The sequence below is a fragment of the Carassius auratus genome, chromosome 39, assembly GCF_003368295.1.
Source record: "Carassius auratus strain Wakin chromosome 39, ASM336829v1, whole genome shotgun sequence".
NCBI lineage: Eukaryota > Metazoa > Chordata > Actinopteri > Cypriniformes > Cyprinidae > Carassius > Carassius auratus.
In genome coordinates this window covers 2,587,744-2,605,564 of record NC_039281.1, presented here as the reverse complement: position 1 = coordinate 2,605,564, position 17,821 = coordinate 2,587,744, and the positions used below count along the sequence as shown (strand labels likewise).

The following is a 17,821-nucleotide window of genomic DNA, read 5'->3' as shown; positions in this document are numbered from 1 at the left end:
CTTCCTACCCATGCAAAGCATCTTGAAAGGAAACATTGTTTTATTTTTTTGCTAGATAGTACTGTGGGAGAGGAGAGTCACATGAAACTTGCATTTTGCCTTAACCAACTGAGTGAATGTCGCCCCCTGCTGGATCATATAGACTTGTTGAGTGCAGCACAAGACTCAAAACAGAAACAGCTCATAAGCCTTAAACAGATCTAACCATTCACAATAACGTAACCCATCAAATGCCTGAACATGGTATTCACGGCCGAGGAGAATATATATAATTTATTAATGCACAGAGGAATCTGCCGTCTATTGGTTTTTGTTTTCTAACAAATGTCAGGTTTAGCAAAAAATGTTTGTGATGTGTGCAGGTTTTGTATGGATGTTTTGAAATGTTACATATTGATAAATACTGACTGAGGAATTTAGTTTTTCTTTATCATTTTTATTCTATGTTTTCTTGTCTTGCATTGGAGGGAAATGTTGTGATTTGTCTTATGAGAAATTAAATTTTTTGTTGTTGTTGTTTTTTGGGTGGGTTCAGAAATGAACACCGTGTACCTATGAGATATTAAGAAGCATGAATTAAAAAAATCTTGAGATGTAACATTTTCCACCCAAAACTTATGCTGAAAGCATGTTAAATATTGCACTAAGATGGCATACATTAAACACAGAGATGAATTAATGATAGCTGTAAAACATTTATAGTTCAAATAGTCTGATAGCGCATTCAATATAGAGATGTTTCATAAATGACTTCTCTGTCAACAAAATTGTCTTTTAAATGGTTGGTGTTGCAGTTTCTGTTCCGCAAACCACAGTTTTATCAGGTAACATATACACTTGATGACTGAACAAGTAGGTGGTGTTTAAAGATGAACGGAGGAACTTGCCTTTTAGAGTGAATCTCACAAAAACATGTTATCCCCCCCCAAAAAAAGGATTTTGCCTAAAAAAAATCTGAACCATTAAGATTGTTTGTAATTGTGACATTATTTTCATGAGGAATTGAAGAGAAATTTGCTCAATTTTCATTATTGTAATGCATCTGTATGTTTTAATTATATATATATATATATATATATATATATATATATATATATATATATATATATATATATATATATACAGTACAGACCAAAAGTTTGGAAACATTACTATTTGTAATGTTTTTGAAAGAGGTTTCTTCTGCTCATCAAGCCTGCATTTATTTGATCAAAAATACAGAAAGAAATGTAATATTGTGATAAATTATTACAATTTAAAATAATTAATTTTAAATTTATTATACTTTATTTCTGTGATGCAAAGCTGAATTTTTAGGATCATTATCACATGATCCTTTAGAAATCATTCTAATATGATGATTCATTATCAAAGTTGGAAACAGTTCTGCTGCTTAATATTTTTCCAGAACATGTTATACTTTTTTAGGATACTTTGATGAATAAAAAGTTAAAAAAAAAAATAATAATAAAAAAGAAGCTAAGTTTTTAAAATATAAATGTTTTGTAATAAATATATACACTACTGGTCAGTAATTTGGGGTCAGTAATTTTTTTGATAAAAAAGTGATTGTTAAGAAAATGTATTATTAGAATATATATTATTAAATTTTTTTTTTTTTTTTTATAAATGCAGTTCTTTTTAGCCTTTTATTCATCAAATATATTAGACAGCAGAACTGTTTCCAAAACTCATAATAAATCAGAATATTAGAATGATTTCTAAATGATCATGTGATAGACTGGATGTTACAATGTGACACTGAAGGCTGGAGTAATGATGCTGAAAATTCAGCTTTGCATCACAGGAATAAATTATTTTATTTTAAGTATATTAAAAAAAAAAACTATTATTTTAAGTTGTAATAATAATTCACAATATTATTGTTTTATCTTTATTTTTGATCAAATAAATGCAGGCTTCATGGGCAGAAGAAACTTCTTTCAAAAACATTACATTTTTTGGCTATTATTACTATAAATATTTTTGTATAATGTAACAGTATGTTATTTCATTTAACAGCATTAAAATTAAATACAATTAAAACAAATAATATATTCCACACAGTACACATACAGTACAATACAGTAATGATGATTGGGAGAATTGTACTTTTTTAACAATAATGTTGTCAGTGCAAAAAAAAAAAAAATGTTTTGTTTATGCACAAACAGGTTTTGTGAGATACATCTTATGATGCTGAACTAAGATCAGTTTTTTGGACTTGATAAGTGAACTTAGGGATTTGGACCGGAAAACTGACCTTACAATGGGCATTTACTGCCTGAAGTGTTTATTTTATTTTATTTTTTATTTATTTTTATAAATGGACTCTAGTGTCATTATCACTGGACCAGGATCTTTTCAGCCTCAGACAGTGGCTTTGGCTCACAACTTCGCTTTATATTGCCAAATGTGCACAAAAACAAATGTAAGTAGTGCACAAACTCTTTTTTTTTATGGTTGAAAACCGGTGAGCTTTTTTTTTTTGTTCACAGCCTTTTTCTTCTTCCTCTAAATCACTAAAAGCATCTCAGTAACAGCCGTGACATCTCTTAGTCCTGTCAGTGTTTATTAGAAAGAGACAGACAAGCTGTGCTTAGAGGCAAGTAAACCCATAACCGCTGTATACACACACACACACACACACAACCTGCATGCTCCTGACCTGAGATATTTCTAACTCTTTAAAACGATGAGCCATTTTTGTAGGAACGTGAACTGTTTGGCATTAGAATACATGTGACTTAACACTGATAGAACAATAGCTTTATTATTCGATAAGCAACTGTTTATTTTATTTTTTCGAGATGAGATTGTGAGTGTATTTCTCCTCTTCATTTTGGAAATCTGTGCTTCTGTTCACACGGGGAATAGGCCGATTCTGTTATCAGATACAGTCATGGATAGGCAATACATCAGTTTACTCCTCTGGTGTGATATTAGCTATTAGCTCTTACCTGCAGTAAAGTTGTTTGTAACATTAAACTAAGTTTTTGTTGATTCGTTTGATTTTTATATTTATGATTTCATATGTATCCTGTTTTTTAAAGTAATAAAATGGAGGGGAAAAAGGACAATGTTTCTTCAGATGTGTCCGCAATCAGATTTTCACACTGAATTTTTTCCAGTATGAAGACAAACTGAAGTAAAAAAAGTTTTAAGGTGTATTTATTATGTGTATGTTTTTGCCATAATATGATATTAGTCTGTGAACTGTGAATGAGGCTGATAATATATACGGTACATGCATGTTACTGTAGCAGTAAAAGTATTTTAAAGCAACACTATGTAACAACTTCTGTTCAAAATTTGCAAATTGTATATAATGAGTGAGTATATCATACACTCATTTACCTAACCGCCTTTTCGTCTGGTCATAAATCACTATGGTACATTTATAATAAATTATTATTTTTGGACTACTGTAGTCTGCTCGGGTCGTCACCGCTGCGGAGTAATACATACCTGCGTGAATCGCCATAAACATAAACGTGGAGAAGTAGCTCCGGTTAGAATGTTCTTCCGCGGGATGCGTGCAGTTCTGTTTATTAAACGCTAGAGCGCCAAAATCTACACAGTGTTGCTTTAATAACATGAAAAACCCTTAAAACCTAATATTTAAAAACAAATATTGGCTTGAGGATTACATGTACACTACCCTTCAAAAGCCTATGGTTGGTACGTTTTCTTAAAAGTCTTGTATCTCACCAAAGCTGCGTTTATTTAATCAAAAATACAGTAAAACGATGCAAAATGAATCTTTTCTGTTTTAATATATTTTAAAATATAATTTATTGCTGTGATGGCAAGACTACATTTTCAGCATCCTTACTTCACTCTTCAGTGTCACATGATTTTCAGAAATCACTCTGTTTTAATGATTTGCTGCTCAAGAAACATTTCTTATTTTCAATGTCATAAGCAAATTTGGTGCTTAATATTCTTGTGGAAACCTTGATAAAAACCTTTTGATTGATTTAATATGGCCTTGCAGAATTGAAATATTAATTTATTTCAAATTAATCCATAATCAAAAATATTTCTGACCCCACACTTTTGAACAGTGGTGTAGTTGCATATGTGTATCGTTTAAAAGAAATGATGATGGGTTGTTTTTCTTTAGTGTTTCTCATTCAGCATTCAAGTTTGTGTCACATTCATCAAGAGCGTATGTTTGATGTCTTATAGCTCCTCTTCATCTTCACTAGCCAGGGTGTCCAGCTCTTTGCCTTTGCACTGGACGTGTTCAGCATTGTATGCTTTCCGTAAGTTCTCCAGCTCTTTAATCTCAGCATGGAGGCGTTCCAGATGTGTGGCACGCCGGTTCTTTAGCAGCTTCATGGGCAGTGGGTTCATATCGTTGAAGGCAATGCTCGTCAGCTTCCTGAGAACGACAAAGACAGTGTATATTGAGGAAACTAGTGATGAATTAGCTGCAATGTTTATTTCCTGCAGAAACCTGTGGTTTGGAAAAACTCTCCCCAAGCCAGCTTTTCTTCTTTGTGTTTTTGAAACGAAGCAGGAGTGAGCAGGTGCGCACACACATAGTATCACAGAGGCATTTGACCCATACTGCATTTCTTTCTGTGTGACTGCTGCTTTGTTTTAATATGGCTCAATTAATTATATATGGTGATGTCTCCCCTGTCACTGTCTACAATACCATGAGCTCCAGAGAGAAATGGTTTAATTAGTAGGTCTTTTCTGAAATAATATTAATGTTTTTACATAGTATTTATAATATATATATATATATATATATATATATATATATATATATATATATATATATATATATATATATATACATTTAGATTTCATAATATATACTATTTAAATTACAATAAAATATGATTATGCATCGATATTTGATACTTTTCCACTAATTTGCTTGTAAATAATTATTACTCTTTTTAAGTAATTATTTAAGTATTTAATTTTAATTTAAATTTAATTTTTTTATTTAAGTGTGTAAAGTGTGTTCTAGAGGTAATACAGTGTCATGATGTTTAATACACTGTCCATTGTTTGTTTTTAACATAAACAATACATTAGAATACTTGCTGATATCTTTAAAATGTAAAATCTTGAAGAAAAAAAAAAAACATGTAGGTATGTCCTTTGTTTAAAAGTCATTATACTGTTTTAAAGTAGTAACCAGGAATAATATATGCATAAGGCATGAATGCATCCACTGTATAATACTTTCAGAATTCATTATATTTAGATTAATATTACTTATTATTATTATTATTAATATTACTATTCCATACTCTAGAAAAGCATGTTAGTTCATTATATGTACTGTATAATATTTTATGTTACTCTTAGTTCTTTTTTTTCTTACTCTACTTTCTCTCTTGGCTTTCTCTCTTCCATTTTCTATCCTTCATCTTACCTTCCATCTAGGATGGTGCTGGGGAAGACGCGGAGATACTGGAACATCTCAGCACTGTCATTGATCTTTAAGATGATTTCCTCTTTGTATTTAAAAAGAGCCAATGCATATCTGAATATCACCTGTGAAACAGATGAATGAGGGATTTGGTCAATTGTTACTTCCTCGTAATTGGTCTGTAAGCTTGTAATGTTTTTACACAGCTGGACCAGGGTCAAAATGAGGGTAATGATATTACAAACAAAACGTGTTACAAACAAATATTTAGCCTATTAATAAATACAACATTTCCCGAATCCTTTATGGTACCTTTATGCCTTCATACAGGAAGGCGTCCCATACTTTAAACAGTATGCGTGTAGGCAGACTCTCAACGAACAACACCAGAAACCATTCGACAGTGCTGAGGGACACGTCTACTTTTAGCGCCTCCAGATGAGCCGTGAGTCGAGGCAGCTTCTCAGACATGAGATCCTTTAGCACACGCTGGTCGGCCTGGAGAGATTGAAAGAGGAATATATTGAAAATATTTCAGAATATTACCGTTTTTTATTAAAAATGTGCTTCTAAAATTATTTTATAGTGTATAAAATTCTGCGACCACACTGAAAATCTGGGTTTGAAAATAATATCAGAACCTGAAAATAAGCCGCAAGTTTTAGGATTAATGCCGTTCTCACCTGACAGCCCACCAGGTCTTTAGTGTAGTAATTGTGAGGCATGATATGGTCCACAATCACTACCAAGCACCAGAAGGCATCTTCCTCATCCTGTAGTACCAGCAGAGCAATGGCCGCCAGTCTGCACACAGTGGCATCGTTGGTGTTATTCAGCTTTCTTTTTGCATATAGATACTGTGGCTCTTACAAGAATGCTACACCTAACTCTATTTATCCTGTAAGGTACCCTCCATCATCAACAGATGACCACCAGATGTCAGTACATTGCATCTTATGGTCAGCTTGAAATTGGTATTAAAATAGTTTTTTGCCAGATGAGGCAAATATCACTTTGCAACTAGACATTCTGTGTAATGATTGCTACAGTTTGGTAATCAGGAAGGGGTGTATTCAATTATGATGCGTTAAATTTGAAGTAATATTTCCATATTTAGTAAGAAATATTTTGTCTTTTATGTTGGCTCATGTATTTTTTATATAAAGCTGTACATGTTTTTATTTAATATTTATAGACAAATTATATATTTCATATATATGAATATAAATTAGATTTTTAATTATATGAGATTTCAATTTTACCTACTAAGTGAAATCATTTACATCATAATTTTGATATTATATAATTATATGTTAAATTATAAGAAATAAGAGACTTACACCTTACAAAAAAAATAAATAAAAATAAATCTGGGATTAAAAATCAAATTTGAACATGACAATAAACAGCAAGTTTTAATTAATTAAATAATGAATCACTGACCTCTAAAAATTCTTTATATTTTAAATAATATTTAAACTTTAACTTTGAAATAAATTATTTAATACATTTGATAATTTTCTTCTTTTAAATAAATGTTTTAAAAATTTACTAAATAAAGACATTTTTCTGAAGTGCTAAACTGACAAAAAAAATTTTTTAACACACATTACATTAAGTTCTCCCTTAATTTTAAAAAGCTCTTGTGATCGGCCATTTGTACTTCTCACATTAGTTCTATAATCACTTTTACGTATTTTTCGGAGTATAAGTCGCATCAGTCCAAAAATACGTCATGATGAGGAAAAAAACATATATAAATAGCACTGGACTACAAATCGCATTTAGTTAGAACCAAAAACCAAGAGAAAACATTACCGTCTACAGCCGCGAGAGGGCGCTCTGTCTTCAGTGTAGACTACAGGAGCACTGAGCAGTATAGAGCGCCCTCTCGTGGCTTTAGACGGTAATGTTTTCTCGGTTCTTTTCTCTTAGTTCATTTCTCTTGGTTCATGTCAAATTAATTTTGATAAATATTATAAACTTATAGTCCGCCAAATACGGCAATCAAAGCCAATTCTCTCTCTTTTTTGTCTGTGATGGCTAATTACCTGTTGAGTCCCTGGACGTATCCAATGGTGGGGTTTTGCCATGAGAACGCCTGCAGAACTCTCTCTAGCTTCTGAATCAAGGTGCTTGAAGGAGGGGAAAAGTATTGATTGGAGGTCAGCGTACGATCCAGGTCCAGCTGGATCTGTCTGGGCACCAGGTGAGGTGAGGTTCTGCTCTTCTCGCATAGTTCCTTGTAGCGGTCAGGATGACGCTCTTTTAGAGACTTGGTCCTAGTCTGTATCATAAAACGCCAAACCCTCGCACGGTACTCGCGTGGTAAACCCGTGCGGAGAAGATTCTTCAATTCTGTGGATGAAGACAGTTCTCCTTCAGGGCGTCCAAACAGGAGCCGAGCACAATGAGCTAAAAATGGCCCATCGCATTCCTCCTGGTTCAGCAGGTTTTGGGATCGGATCTCCAGGTCCTGGATCTTAGCAAAAAGCGTCAGGTCCTCAACTCTATAGTCCATTGCAATCTTGAATCCATATTCATCGTAATCCCTGTGGAATGTCAGGTGTCAACTGTGAGTTCCAACATAAATAGCATTTATACTGTATGTGAACATTTTTCATTCACACCAAGAAGGATGACCGTTATGATCACTTCTAGAATTTGTTCTAAATGTAAAAGAACAGCAGAATCCACAGCACAACAATAATGGCAGAATAATTACATTGTTGGAATAAATTCAATTCAATTTATGCATTTAGCAGACGCTTTTATCCAAAACTTACATTGCATTCAAGCTAACAATATTCTCCTAACATGTGTTCCCTGGGATTCAAACCCACAACCTTTTTTTTCAGCTGATGAGCCAGTCAGAATCCAAAGAGCTCAAGCATTTAAAGTAGCAGATGAAAACAAACTGCAGCACAAACTAATAAGAAACAGAACAATATTGGGCATTCGTGTGGATGTCAATAGTTGTCATCAAGTATTCTTGGTGTGTGAACAGACCTTTACTCTACGCTCCCTAATAAATGTAATTTCATTGAAGCTCTTTATGTTTTTTAAGCAGGAGTAATATCTAAGCAACAACTAAGCCATTCTTTTATACATCTTAAAGATGTCTACAATTAATTGGTAGCCATCCGTTTCAATTAAAGTCTGGAATGGTTTACACTTCTAAATAAATGTGCACAAGGATGAATGAAGAGCTCCACAGGTGAAATGTACGGGGAACAAATGATGACAGAAATTGTATTTGGGGTGAACTGATGGGACTGTGTTTACCTTATTGAGTTTAGTTTGATAGCAGTGCTCAGGTCTGCCCGAACTGCATCCTTAACCACCTTCTTGACTCCTTCCCTCTGCTCCGGATTCAATTCCTTACTCTCCTGGAGTTTCTGGAGGATTCCCAGGTATCTGCTTTCCATCTGACAGCTATTGGCCTCCAGAACAGCACACTGGCACACACACCGTAACAACACCAAACCCCATATTCAAGCACTTCTTGATGCTTACTGTCGCAGATTACCATCGCAAATGGCTCTGACCAGTTTTAAAGCATTTGTATATCACAGAAATTTCATTTCCCTTGATCTTTTGATATGGAAGTTAACATACTCTTAACTTTCAAAACTCAAATCTCTCAGTTCATAAAGAGCCATTTACTGTTTAGATTAGCCATTCAGAAGACAGTAGCAAAAAAAAAAGAAACCTTGACTGAGAAATAATTTACCTTTACTATCAGACTTTGCTCCTGTTTAGAACTTTTTCTCCAAAGCGTTGTAAGATGGTAGATCTCAGAGTTTAGGTACTGGTTCTGAGTTTTATATGCCTTTAAATCATCCTGAAATAGAGATATGATCACGATTGGGCTTAGAGTAAATTTGAAATCATGCTTGGCACAGTCATTTCAGAATCAGCAAAACTGTTCATAAATGATGCACATTTAGAAGTTTGGGGTTGGCAAGTTTTTTGTATGTATCTCTTATGCTCACCAAGGCTGCATTTATAAGATGAAAAATATATTACTGTTTTCTATTTGAATATATTTTAAAATGCAATTTATTCCTTTGATGGCAAAACTGAATTTTTGGATTATTATGTAGAAAACAGCTTTACTGTTCTACCATATCAATATTTTTGTGGAATCTTTGCTTATTGGAAAAAAATGTGAATATATTTTAACATTGTAAATCAGTTTAATGCGTCCATATATATTTATATTATAAAGTAAAAAAATATTTGTATCTAAAAATCTTTTATTTTCTTACTTTCAAATTCTCATTCTCAATTGTTAGCTGTTTTACGGCCTCTGACTGCAGCGCATTTGTGCACTGCTTGTCTCCCCCACAGACTGCTAACTTCTCAGACAGCTTCAGTATCACTTCCTGTTTGGCCTGATTCTTTTGTAACAGGAGCTGGACAGTCTCCTGGAGTTCCGCGATATTGGCGTCCCTCTCGTTCAGATCCCTCCGGAGGTTCTCGTTTTCTTGCTGCAGGTTCTCCAGATGTTCTCGCAGTTTTGCCGCACGCCGCTCGCCGTGTCTGAGGAGCTCCAGGCGCTCCTGCTCCCCCTCTGCGGCTAGGAACTGAGCACATGTGCGTTTCTCCAGCTGAGCAGCTTCCAGCACCTTATGTAGCAGCGACACCAACTCCTGACAACACATACATATGTGGGTTTCAGTTGATTAATCTTCTTTGTATATGAGAAGCTGAAGTGGTGATTAATAAGCTCACTTTACCTTCTGCGCATTGACCTCTTCAGCCAGTTTTTCATGCTGAAGTCGAGATGTGTCCTTGAGCTCCAATGGCTTGGACTTTTCTTTGGTGTTCTTTCTGATTGGTGAAATGGTGGAGAGATCATGCTCAGACCTGATATTGGCAGGGGATTCTGGGCTTTGAGAAGAACCGGGTGCGGGAACCGCTAAAGTTAAGGAGGACAGTGGCCATGAGCACTTAAATTTGGAACCATTTTTTATTGTTTTTCTAGTGAGACAGTTTTGGTTCTTACTGGATGTCTTAGATGAGGGTGTTTTTTGGGTGTCAGTTGGGTCACCAATATGGAAAACACTTTGTCTGATTTCCTGTGAGTGCCGGTTACAGTAACTGTACATTTTGTTCCTGTAAATCAAACACAGGGAAACCACTAAAGAAATGACTCACAATAACAACTAAATTTTTGGAAGAAAAAAGACAAATGCAAAACTTGGTGAATGATGCTAAGCATGTCGTGGATGGTTTCTTAGTGGCCACTGTAGTCTCTAGACATGGCTTGGTTTAATTGGGCATCTAATTATTCACTATATTCACCATCAGGTGAAAATCTAATCACTTAAGCCTATAAAGCCAATTGTATCATATCTGATTTCTAAGGCTTCTAAATTATTAACACCATTGAAATCTGCTGAATAATCTACTACATTCCTTCTGTCGTCTGACTGATGTCTTCTAGTATAATTCTAAAAATAAAAAAAAACTTCAGGTCATGGTTCACATGTCTTTTTGCTGTGAAGTCTATTCTGATTTTTATACAAACCTGATTCCAAAAAAGTCGGGACACTACAAATTGTGATTAAAAAAGGAATGGAATAATTTACAAATCTCATAAACTTATATTTTATTCACAATAGAATATAGATAACATATCACATGTTGAAAGTGAGATATTTTTAAATTTCTTGCCAAATATTGGCTCATTTTGGATTTCTTGAGAGCTACACATTCCAAAAAAGTTGGGACAGGTAGCAATAAGAGGCTGGAAAAGTTAAATGTACATATAAGGAACAGCTGGAGGACGAGTTTGCAACTTATTAGGTCAATTGGCAACATAATTGGGTATAGAAAGAGCCTCCCAGAGTGGCAGTGTCTCTCAGAAGTCAAGATGGGCAGAGGATCACCAATTCCTCCAATGCTGCAGCGAAAAATAGTGGAGAAATATCAGAAAGGAGTTTCTCAGAGAAAAATTGCAAAGCGTTTGAAGTTTTCTCTGATATTGTTTTGTATGAGAACCCCTCATAACACAGCTTGTTCACTCTCATATATAAAATCCCAGGAAATGGCATGCTTGTGATCCTAACTTCCTTAAAATAATAATTCTAGAAACATGCAAAAATTACAAAACAGCTTTTTTGGAAGGCACTGACACAGATTGCCAGTGTGAACCATTTTTCATTTGACCCTCTCTTGACACCAGTATCCATTCTGTGAGAACAGACTGAAGAAACAAGAGCACATGTACTTACTGTAGCTCAATTAGTGGATGCTTGATTGACATATTGAGTGGGCTGTTTAATCCTGGAGTGGGCAGACTGGCAGCTTCTTCACCTACCAGGCCAGAAGGCGTCTTCACCATGGGCAAGAAGTCAGCTGTGTAAGAGAAGGCAGAAAGTATGTTCAACCACACTGCGTTAAATACATCCGATAGGCCAGAATAACAAGATGTTTTTCAGCATCATAACTCTAGTCTTCAGTGTCACATGAACCTTCAGAAATCATTTTAATATGAAAATGTGCTGCTAAGGAGACATTTCTTATTATCATCAATGTTGAAAATAGTTATTTTTGTGAAGACTCTTTGATTAATATAAATGGATGAATATAAACCACATTGATTTGAAATAAAGTGTATCATAATCAGTGTAGTCATTTCTGATAAATTTAATGCATCCTTGCAAATTAAAATTATTAATTTCTTTAAAAAGAAAAATAATCTTACTGACCCCAAACTTCTGAATGAAAGACAGAAATAGAGACAGAATAAAATAAATAATGCATGGACTCTTGTAGATATTGAGAAATAATCTGGGAAAAATAAAGCTTATCCCAGTAGTACAGTGTTATATTTTTGTATTCTTCTCTATCTTGCTCTACCGATAGGGCTGAAACGATTCCTCGAGTTACTCGAGTTACTCGATTACAAAAATTCCTCGAGGCAACAACTCTGCATCGAAGCCTCGTTAAATTCCTATGAAGCGCACTATACGCGCGGCGCAGGGATTTGATTGTGTCACACGGACCGTTTATTCACACGGACCTTTTGAATTTAGTTGGCGCGATGGCGGAGAATAGATCTATAAATAAACGGCAGAAATTGTGTAAAGTGTGGGATCATTACACACTTAATAAAGAAGAGAACAAGGTGCAGTGTCTCTACTGCAAAATAGAGCTGGCATACCACAACAGCACATCTTCCATGATTCAGCATCTGAACAGAAGACATCCACTCTATGCTGTTTCACCAAGCATAGCTGAAACAAGGTAAGTTAACGTAGTCCAAGCCTATTGATGTTCGCTGATTTTAATCCCATACTGCATTTGTAGCGATGTCGTGATGCGGTTTGACTAGATATGATGTTTAACTTTGATGATGTTTTAAAGTAGTAAACGTAACTATCACGTTCAATTGCAATAGAGTATAGCCTAAAAAAAGAACCCCTTCACACACACACAAACACACGCACGCACGCACGCACACACACACACACACACACACACGTACATTTTGATGTTTGTTTTGAGATTACAGCTTATTATTTATAATTGTTTATAATTGTTTTATTTACATAATTTTTTTAATACATTTTATACATTGTGTACCTGTTTGGCTTGATATTTTATATTCATTTTTTGTTCTCAGGTTAACTAAACTAAATTTGCAGAAGGTGCAATCCTTTTTTTGTAATGTTGTGTATTAAGAAGACAAAAAACTAAGTTTATATTCATATTAGTTTTACAATACATGTTATACATGTTACAGTAAGTTCACTTAACTGTACATTGTTCTATAATTGTTGGCAATGCCAACTTGGCACTTAACTTTTGGAGCCAAACTTTTGGACTTGGAAATAAATACCTCTGTTGAGAAATAAAAGCCAAATGCTTGTTCATTTTACAGCCACATCATTTTTGTTATGCATTATTTGTTTTGGTTGTTCAAAAACACACACAAATCGTTTTATCCGATTACTCGATTAATCGATCGATTAAGTGCTAGATTAATCGATTACAAAAAGAATCTACCGATCACTTTTCTGATGACAGAATCACACAGTGTTATTTATCACAGGGTGGGGTACATGCCTCAGCATGCCTGCAATTCCTGACAATCCCAAGTGCTGTTTAAATGACCCTTATGTTAACCATGAGCTAGCACTGAGTAAAACAAACAAATCTCTCTGAGATCATTTTAAATTATATTGGTTTGGTGGTGCAATTATCCAGATTTTTTATAGATTCAGCTGCTAAGACATTCACTTCTTCATTTTCAGCATTTGACTCTTATCTCAGCTGTTTCTTAACACCTGGATACCAGAGCTTGTGTTTGGAAGGGGGCGTCTGTGAATGTAAGTAATGAAAGTGATTTTAGAGAAGCCCAACCCTACTTGGATTCCTGGACATTATGCATTTTTGAATTGTATATTACAAGAGACAGGTAGCAACTTATTAAGTTATTATTTTTTTTTTTTTGCATATAGCAGATATAGACTAGAAAGCAATTAGTATTAAAGTACTGCTGCCACATTTCCATTGTAATCGCCAAATGTTTTGGGTGCCTTAAAAATTAGATTAAATTACATTTCAGACTTCACCAACCATAAACATTTTCAAAAACAATTTGAGACAAACATGCAGTTAATTTGTGCCACTTTTGCCATTTTAGAATTATGTATATACTATTATATTATAATAATACATATTTTTTGTTATAAGTGAACATTTCGATTTTTTAAATGTAAAGTTTTTTCCTAAGAGTTTGAAGGTGAAGAAACTCCTCTGGCAATAGAAACATCTTTTTTAATCTTTCACTTTCTATTAACTTAGTATCAAATGACTGGCTAAACGACTGAACTTTACTTTGAAAAATGAAGTGCATTCTACCTTAGATCATATTTCATAAACCATGTCAATTCCATAATGCAGTAAATGCCTTTCAGCTCATGGGAGGAATGCAAGGTTTCATTATCACTAAGATGTAAGGCTCTTACCACGGCTGTTGTTCGCTGATGGGGTGCTTTCCAGTTTGTGGTTGTCTGGACTGGGTATGGACAGATGTTCAGCATGCTGCTCCCTGTATAATGTACGTTTTAACTGCAGCTGCTGCAACCAGTACATTCGGGCATCCCTGTTAGCTGCCTAAAAACAAAATCATGGTTGAAGACTGTTGAGAGGAAAGTACTGTTGTCTTCCTCAAGATGCTTGCTTGTTATTACACCGTACTTAACCCTAATGCCTATGGGAGAGAGATTCGAGGATGACATTATTTTGACCAAGAAGCTTGTTTTTGAAAAGCTTCAGAATCTATCATTTTATAACAGGAATTGTCATTCAAAAAAAACAAAACTTGCTTTTACTTGTATTTTATTTATTTATTTTTATTCTGGACATTAGCAGGTAATTATCCTAATACTATTTCATATTCAACACAAAGTCACATTGGCATTATTCATTATTTTCAGAAGGAAGCAGTGGAGCACATATTCTTTCCATTTATCATAATTGTGGTCTAATAAAGAAAAAGTTTTTTTAAAAGTGTTTATACATTTTGACAGTATTTGATGCATTGTGTTCAATGTACAGTATGCGCATTTAACAGAATTAAAAATAGTTTTTAATGAGAATCACGCACCTTTCAGGATAATGAGGCTTACAAAAAACTACAAAGTTAATTTGTTTAAGCCATTTTTAAGTATTTGTTATGTGCTTTTATCATTTTAATAGTTTTTAAATGTACAATTTTGTCATTTATAAGGTACTACAATTTTATATTTAATTTTAATTTATTTTCAACTTTATTTATACGTTTGTGTTATTATTTCAGTAATTAACAAAGGAAGCATTTCTAATTTTCACTTAAGTTTTATCTAATGTGTAAAATTTATTTTATTTCACCTTTATTTCCACTAAATAAATGACTTTTAATAGGTTTAGTTAACAATAACAGCACTGAAATACACTTAATTTTCTTCATATAAAAAACATGTATAGTTTCCAAGTTCATCTCAGCGATTTTGTCACAAATATTGTACTGTACTGTACTAACCTATCCCATGCAGCTCATCACCCTTTGTTGCTTCACAATTCACAACTGATTGAAATCTGTTATTTCAAACCACGTGATAAAATTACCTTAAGAATGAATGTGCGCTCTGGTGTCTGAATATGAAAGGTTCCCTCCTCTCCCTGCAGCGGGTAACTGAATGTGGCACAGAACAGATCCACTTTACCCAGAGGATTGATATCCTGTGCCATGCGGTAGTAAAACAGCTGACAGCTCTTCTCCTCATAGACAAACCAGCGGGACTTCCAGGCTTTGAGAGGTCCACCCTGCTTGTGGAGGTAGCCACATAGTTTAGTGCTGGAAGGAGTGGGTGTCCCTCTGAGGGTGGCAGAGGTCCCATCAGGCAGAGCCGTGTGCATCTGGATGCCATTCTTATCCTGATCCCCATCTGATTGATGGGTCTCCTCGGAGCCGACACACTCATCTGCAGGAGATACGTGCACATCCACTGGAGGTGGAGTGCTGGAGCTTCTCTCACTCTCCATCTGGTTATCTCAACAAAAAGAACAAATCAAATCAGGCAAAATGTTCTTGAAGTAATCAAATGTTGTCTATCAGCATAGTTAACAGAATAAACATGTTTAAATTGTATGATGTGCACCAAATATTTTTTTCAAGATAAAAATTTTGCTGCTAAATTATACAGTCAGCTAGTTTAATTTCATAGCTTACATATTTCTATTCAAATGTAGTGTTTCTCCGTAATGAGGGAGTGAGTTAGTTTAGTGGATTGTGTTTAACAAAGGGCTCCAAAAAGAGTGACCATTAGTTCTACAAATACAGTATTGATATTCTGTAGTGGTGTAGAAATAAAATAGTGCTGGCGTTGGCTGATTCTTAGAATTTGGAATCCTCTATGCAATCTTATACGGCAAATTAATAATACCCCCCCCCCCCCCCCCATACAAAAAAAGCCCTAAAACAGACAATTAATCACAATAACTGTGACTATTCTAAGGAGAATTGAGGAGTAAAAAGATTATGTAATTCATGGGTCTATTAAGGGCTGACAAATTTCACAATTGTGACAGCCCTTAATAGCCCCATGAATTACTAAATCTTTTTACTCCTCAATTCTAAAAGCAGTAATATGATCACAAATCCCTCATAGACACAAACAAATGTAATATTCTACATAATAAAATTTCACAGATGACAAAAAATTAGAGTAATTTACCTTAGACCTGTTTTGACTGACTAAATATGACAACATTTTATATTCAGCTATAGTCAAGGGATCAGAAAATAAGGTGGGGAGAATAACTTGTCCTTGAGGGCATCTTTCCTCATATTATTCTACTAAAGAAGAAGAAGAAAAAGCAGCAGCAGGGAAAACCATGCAATCTATGGCATACAGATTCCACTTTTAGAAACGTTGCACAATATGCACAAGTTATGACCTTATTTCAGATTCCACAAGTAGAAAACCATATCACTTTAAATAGAAAAACAAAGTTTAAATTATTTAATGTACATTAATGAACCCTCAAGCATTAAATAATATAATGCATGTTAATGTCATAATGAAACAATTAAATAAATAGGTCAACTCTAACATAGTCACACGCGCACATTATTCACCGTTTGGCTTGCTGTAATAAATAAACTGAAATAAGGCTGTTTACAGCACAGTAGTAGCTGATGATAATCCCTTACCTTCGCTGTTGAAAAGCGCAAAGTTGTTTTACTCCATGTGTGTGTACAGTGCGTGTCTTACAGGCCTGAACAACTCAGCTGCACTTCCTTCATGACTCATATTTCTCTCACAGAGTCCCAACATTAAGGAAAACAGGAAATATTACACATCAGGAATATGAAACAGGGCTGTCTTTAGGGAGGTACGTGTGTCATGAATGTCATCGCCTTCTCACACTGTTTTGAATCACTGCTCGTTTCGCGCATAATTCATTTCAGAAACGTGTAAAAACTTTCAAAACTATTAACTTATTTAAATTATATATGGGAGACTGGCCGTTTGAACCCAAAATACAGTCGTATTTCTTTGTACATTAAATAAACTTGACATCCGACTCGTGAACGAATCATTTAGGTCAGATCTTTTCAATGAATCACTTAAACCTGTTTGCAAAACCGGTCTGAATACTTTGATTTTAAATTGGACTAAATAATTCGTGATTTGTATAAGAATCGGTGACTGAACTGGTCTGATGTTCGTTTCCACAAAGACAACGATACCCAACTTTATAGTCTAAAGTCTTTTTGAACTCTTTTGGTAATGACGAAACTTGCGACGCAGCGACAGTAGCCAACTGTTAGTTGCTTTTAGGAAACGCACCCCTGAGCAGTCAGCTGATTTATTTAAGACAACCCCGTTTATATCGGACCTGTCAGATTCATTATGAACA

At 34.5% G+C, this 17,821-nt stretch overlaps 1 protein-coding gene across 2 annotated transcripts; it reads right to left on the bottom strand.

Annotated features, from left to right (window-relative positions):
- Positions 1 to 3,998: 3,998 nt before the first annotated feature.
- Positions 3,999 to 17,495, bottom strand: LOC113057659 (TBC1 domain family member 2A-like). 2 transcript variants are annotated; one of them, XM_026225102.1, is made up of 14 exons: positions 17,112 to 17,495; positions 15,524 to 15,948; positions 14,383 to 14,530; positions 11,641 to 11,764; positions 10,410 to 10,519; positions 10,141 to 10,322; positions 9,670 to 10,053; positions 9,132 to 9,242; positions 8,684 to 8,856; positions 7,450 to 7,950; positions 6,082 to 6,202; positions 5,711 to 5,896; positions 5,402 to 5,523; positions 3,999 to 4,387 (listed from the first exon to the last, which is right to left on the bottom strand). In XM_026225102.1, the coding sequence occupies exons 2-14, from the start codon at positions 15,938 to 15,940 to the stop codon at positions 4,186 to 4,188; spliced, it is 2,781 nt and encodes a 926-aa protein (XP_026080887.1). In that variant the 5' UTR covers positions 15,941 to 15,948; positions 17,112 to 17,495; the 3' UTR covers positions 3,999 to 4,185. The 2 variants fall into 2 exon arrangements, with proteins under 2 accessions (XP_026080887.1, XP_026080886.1); XM_026225101.1 differs by having other exon boundaries at positions 15,524 to 15,940; positions 17,112 to 17,494.
- Positions 17,496 to 17,821: the final 326 nt, after the last annotated feature.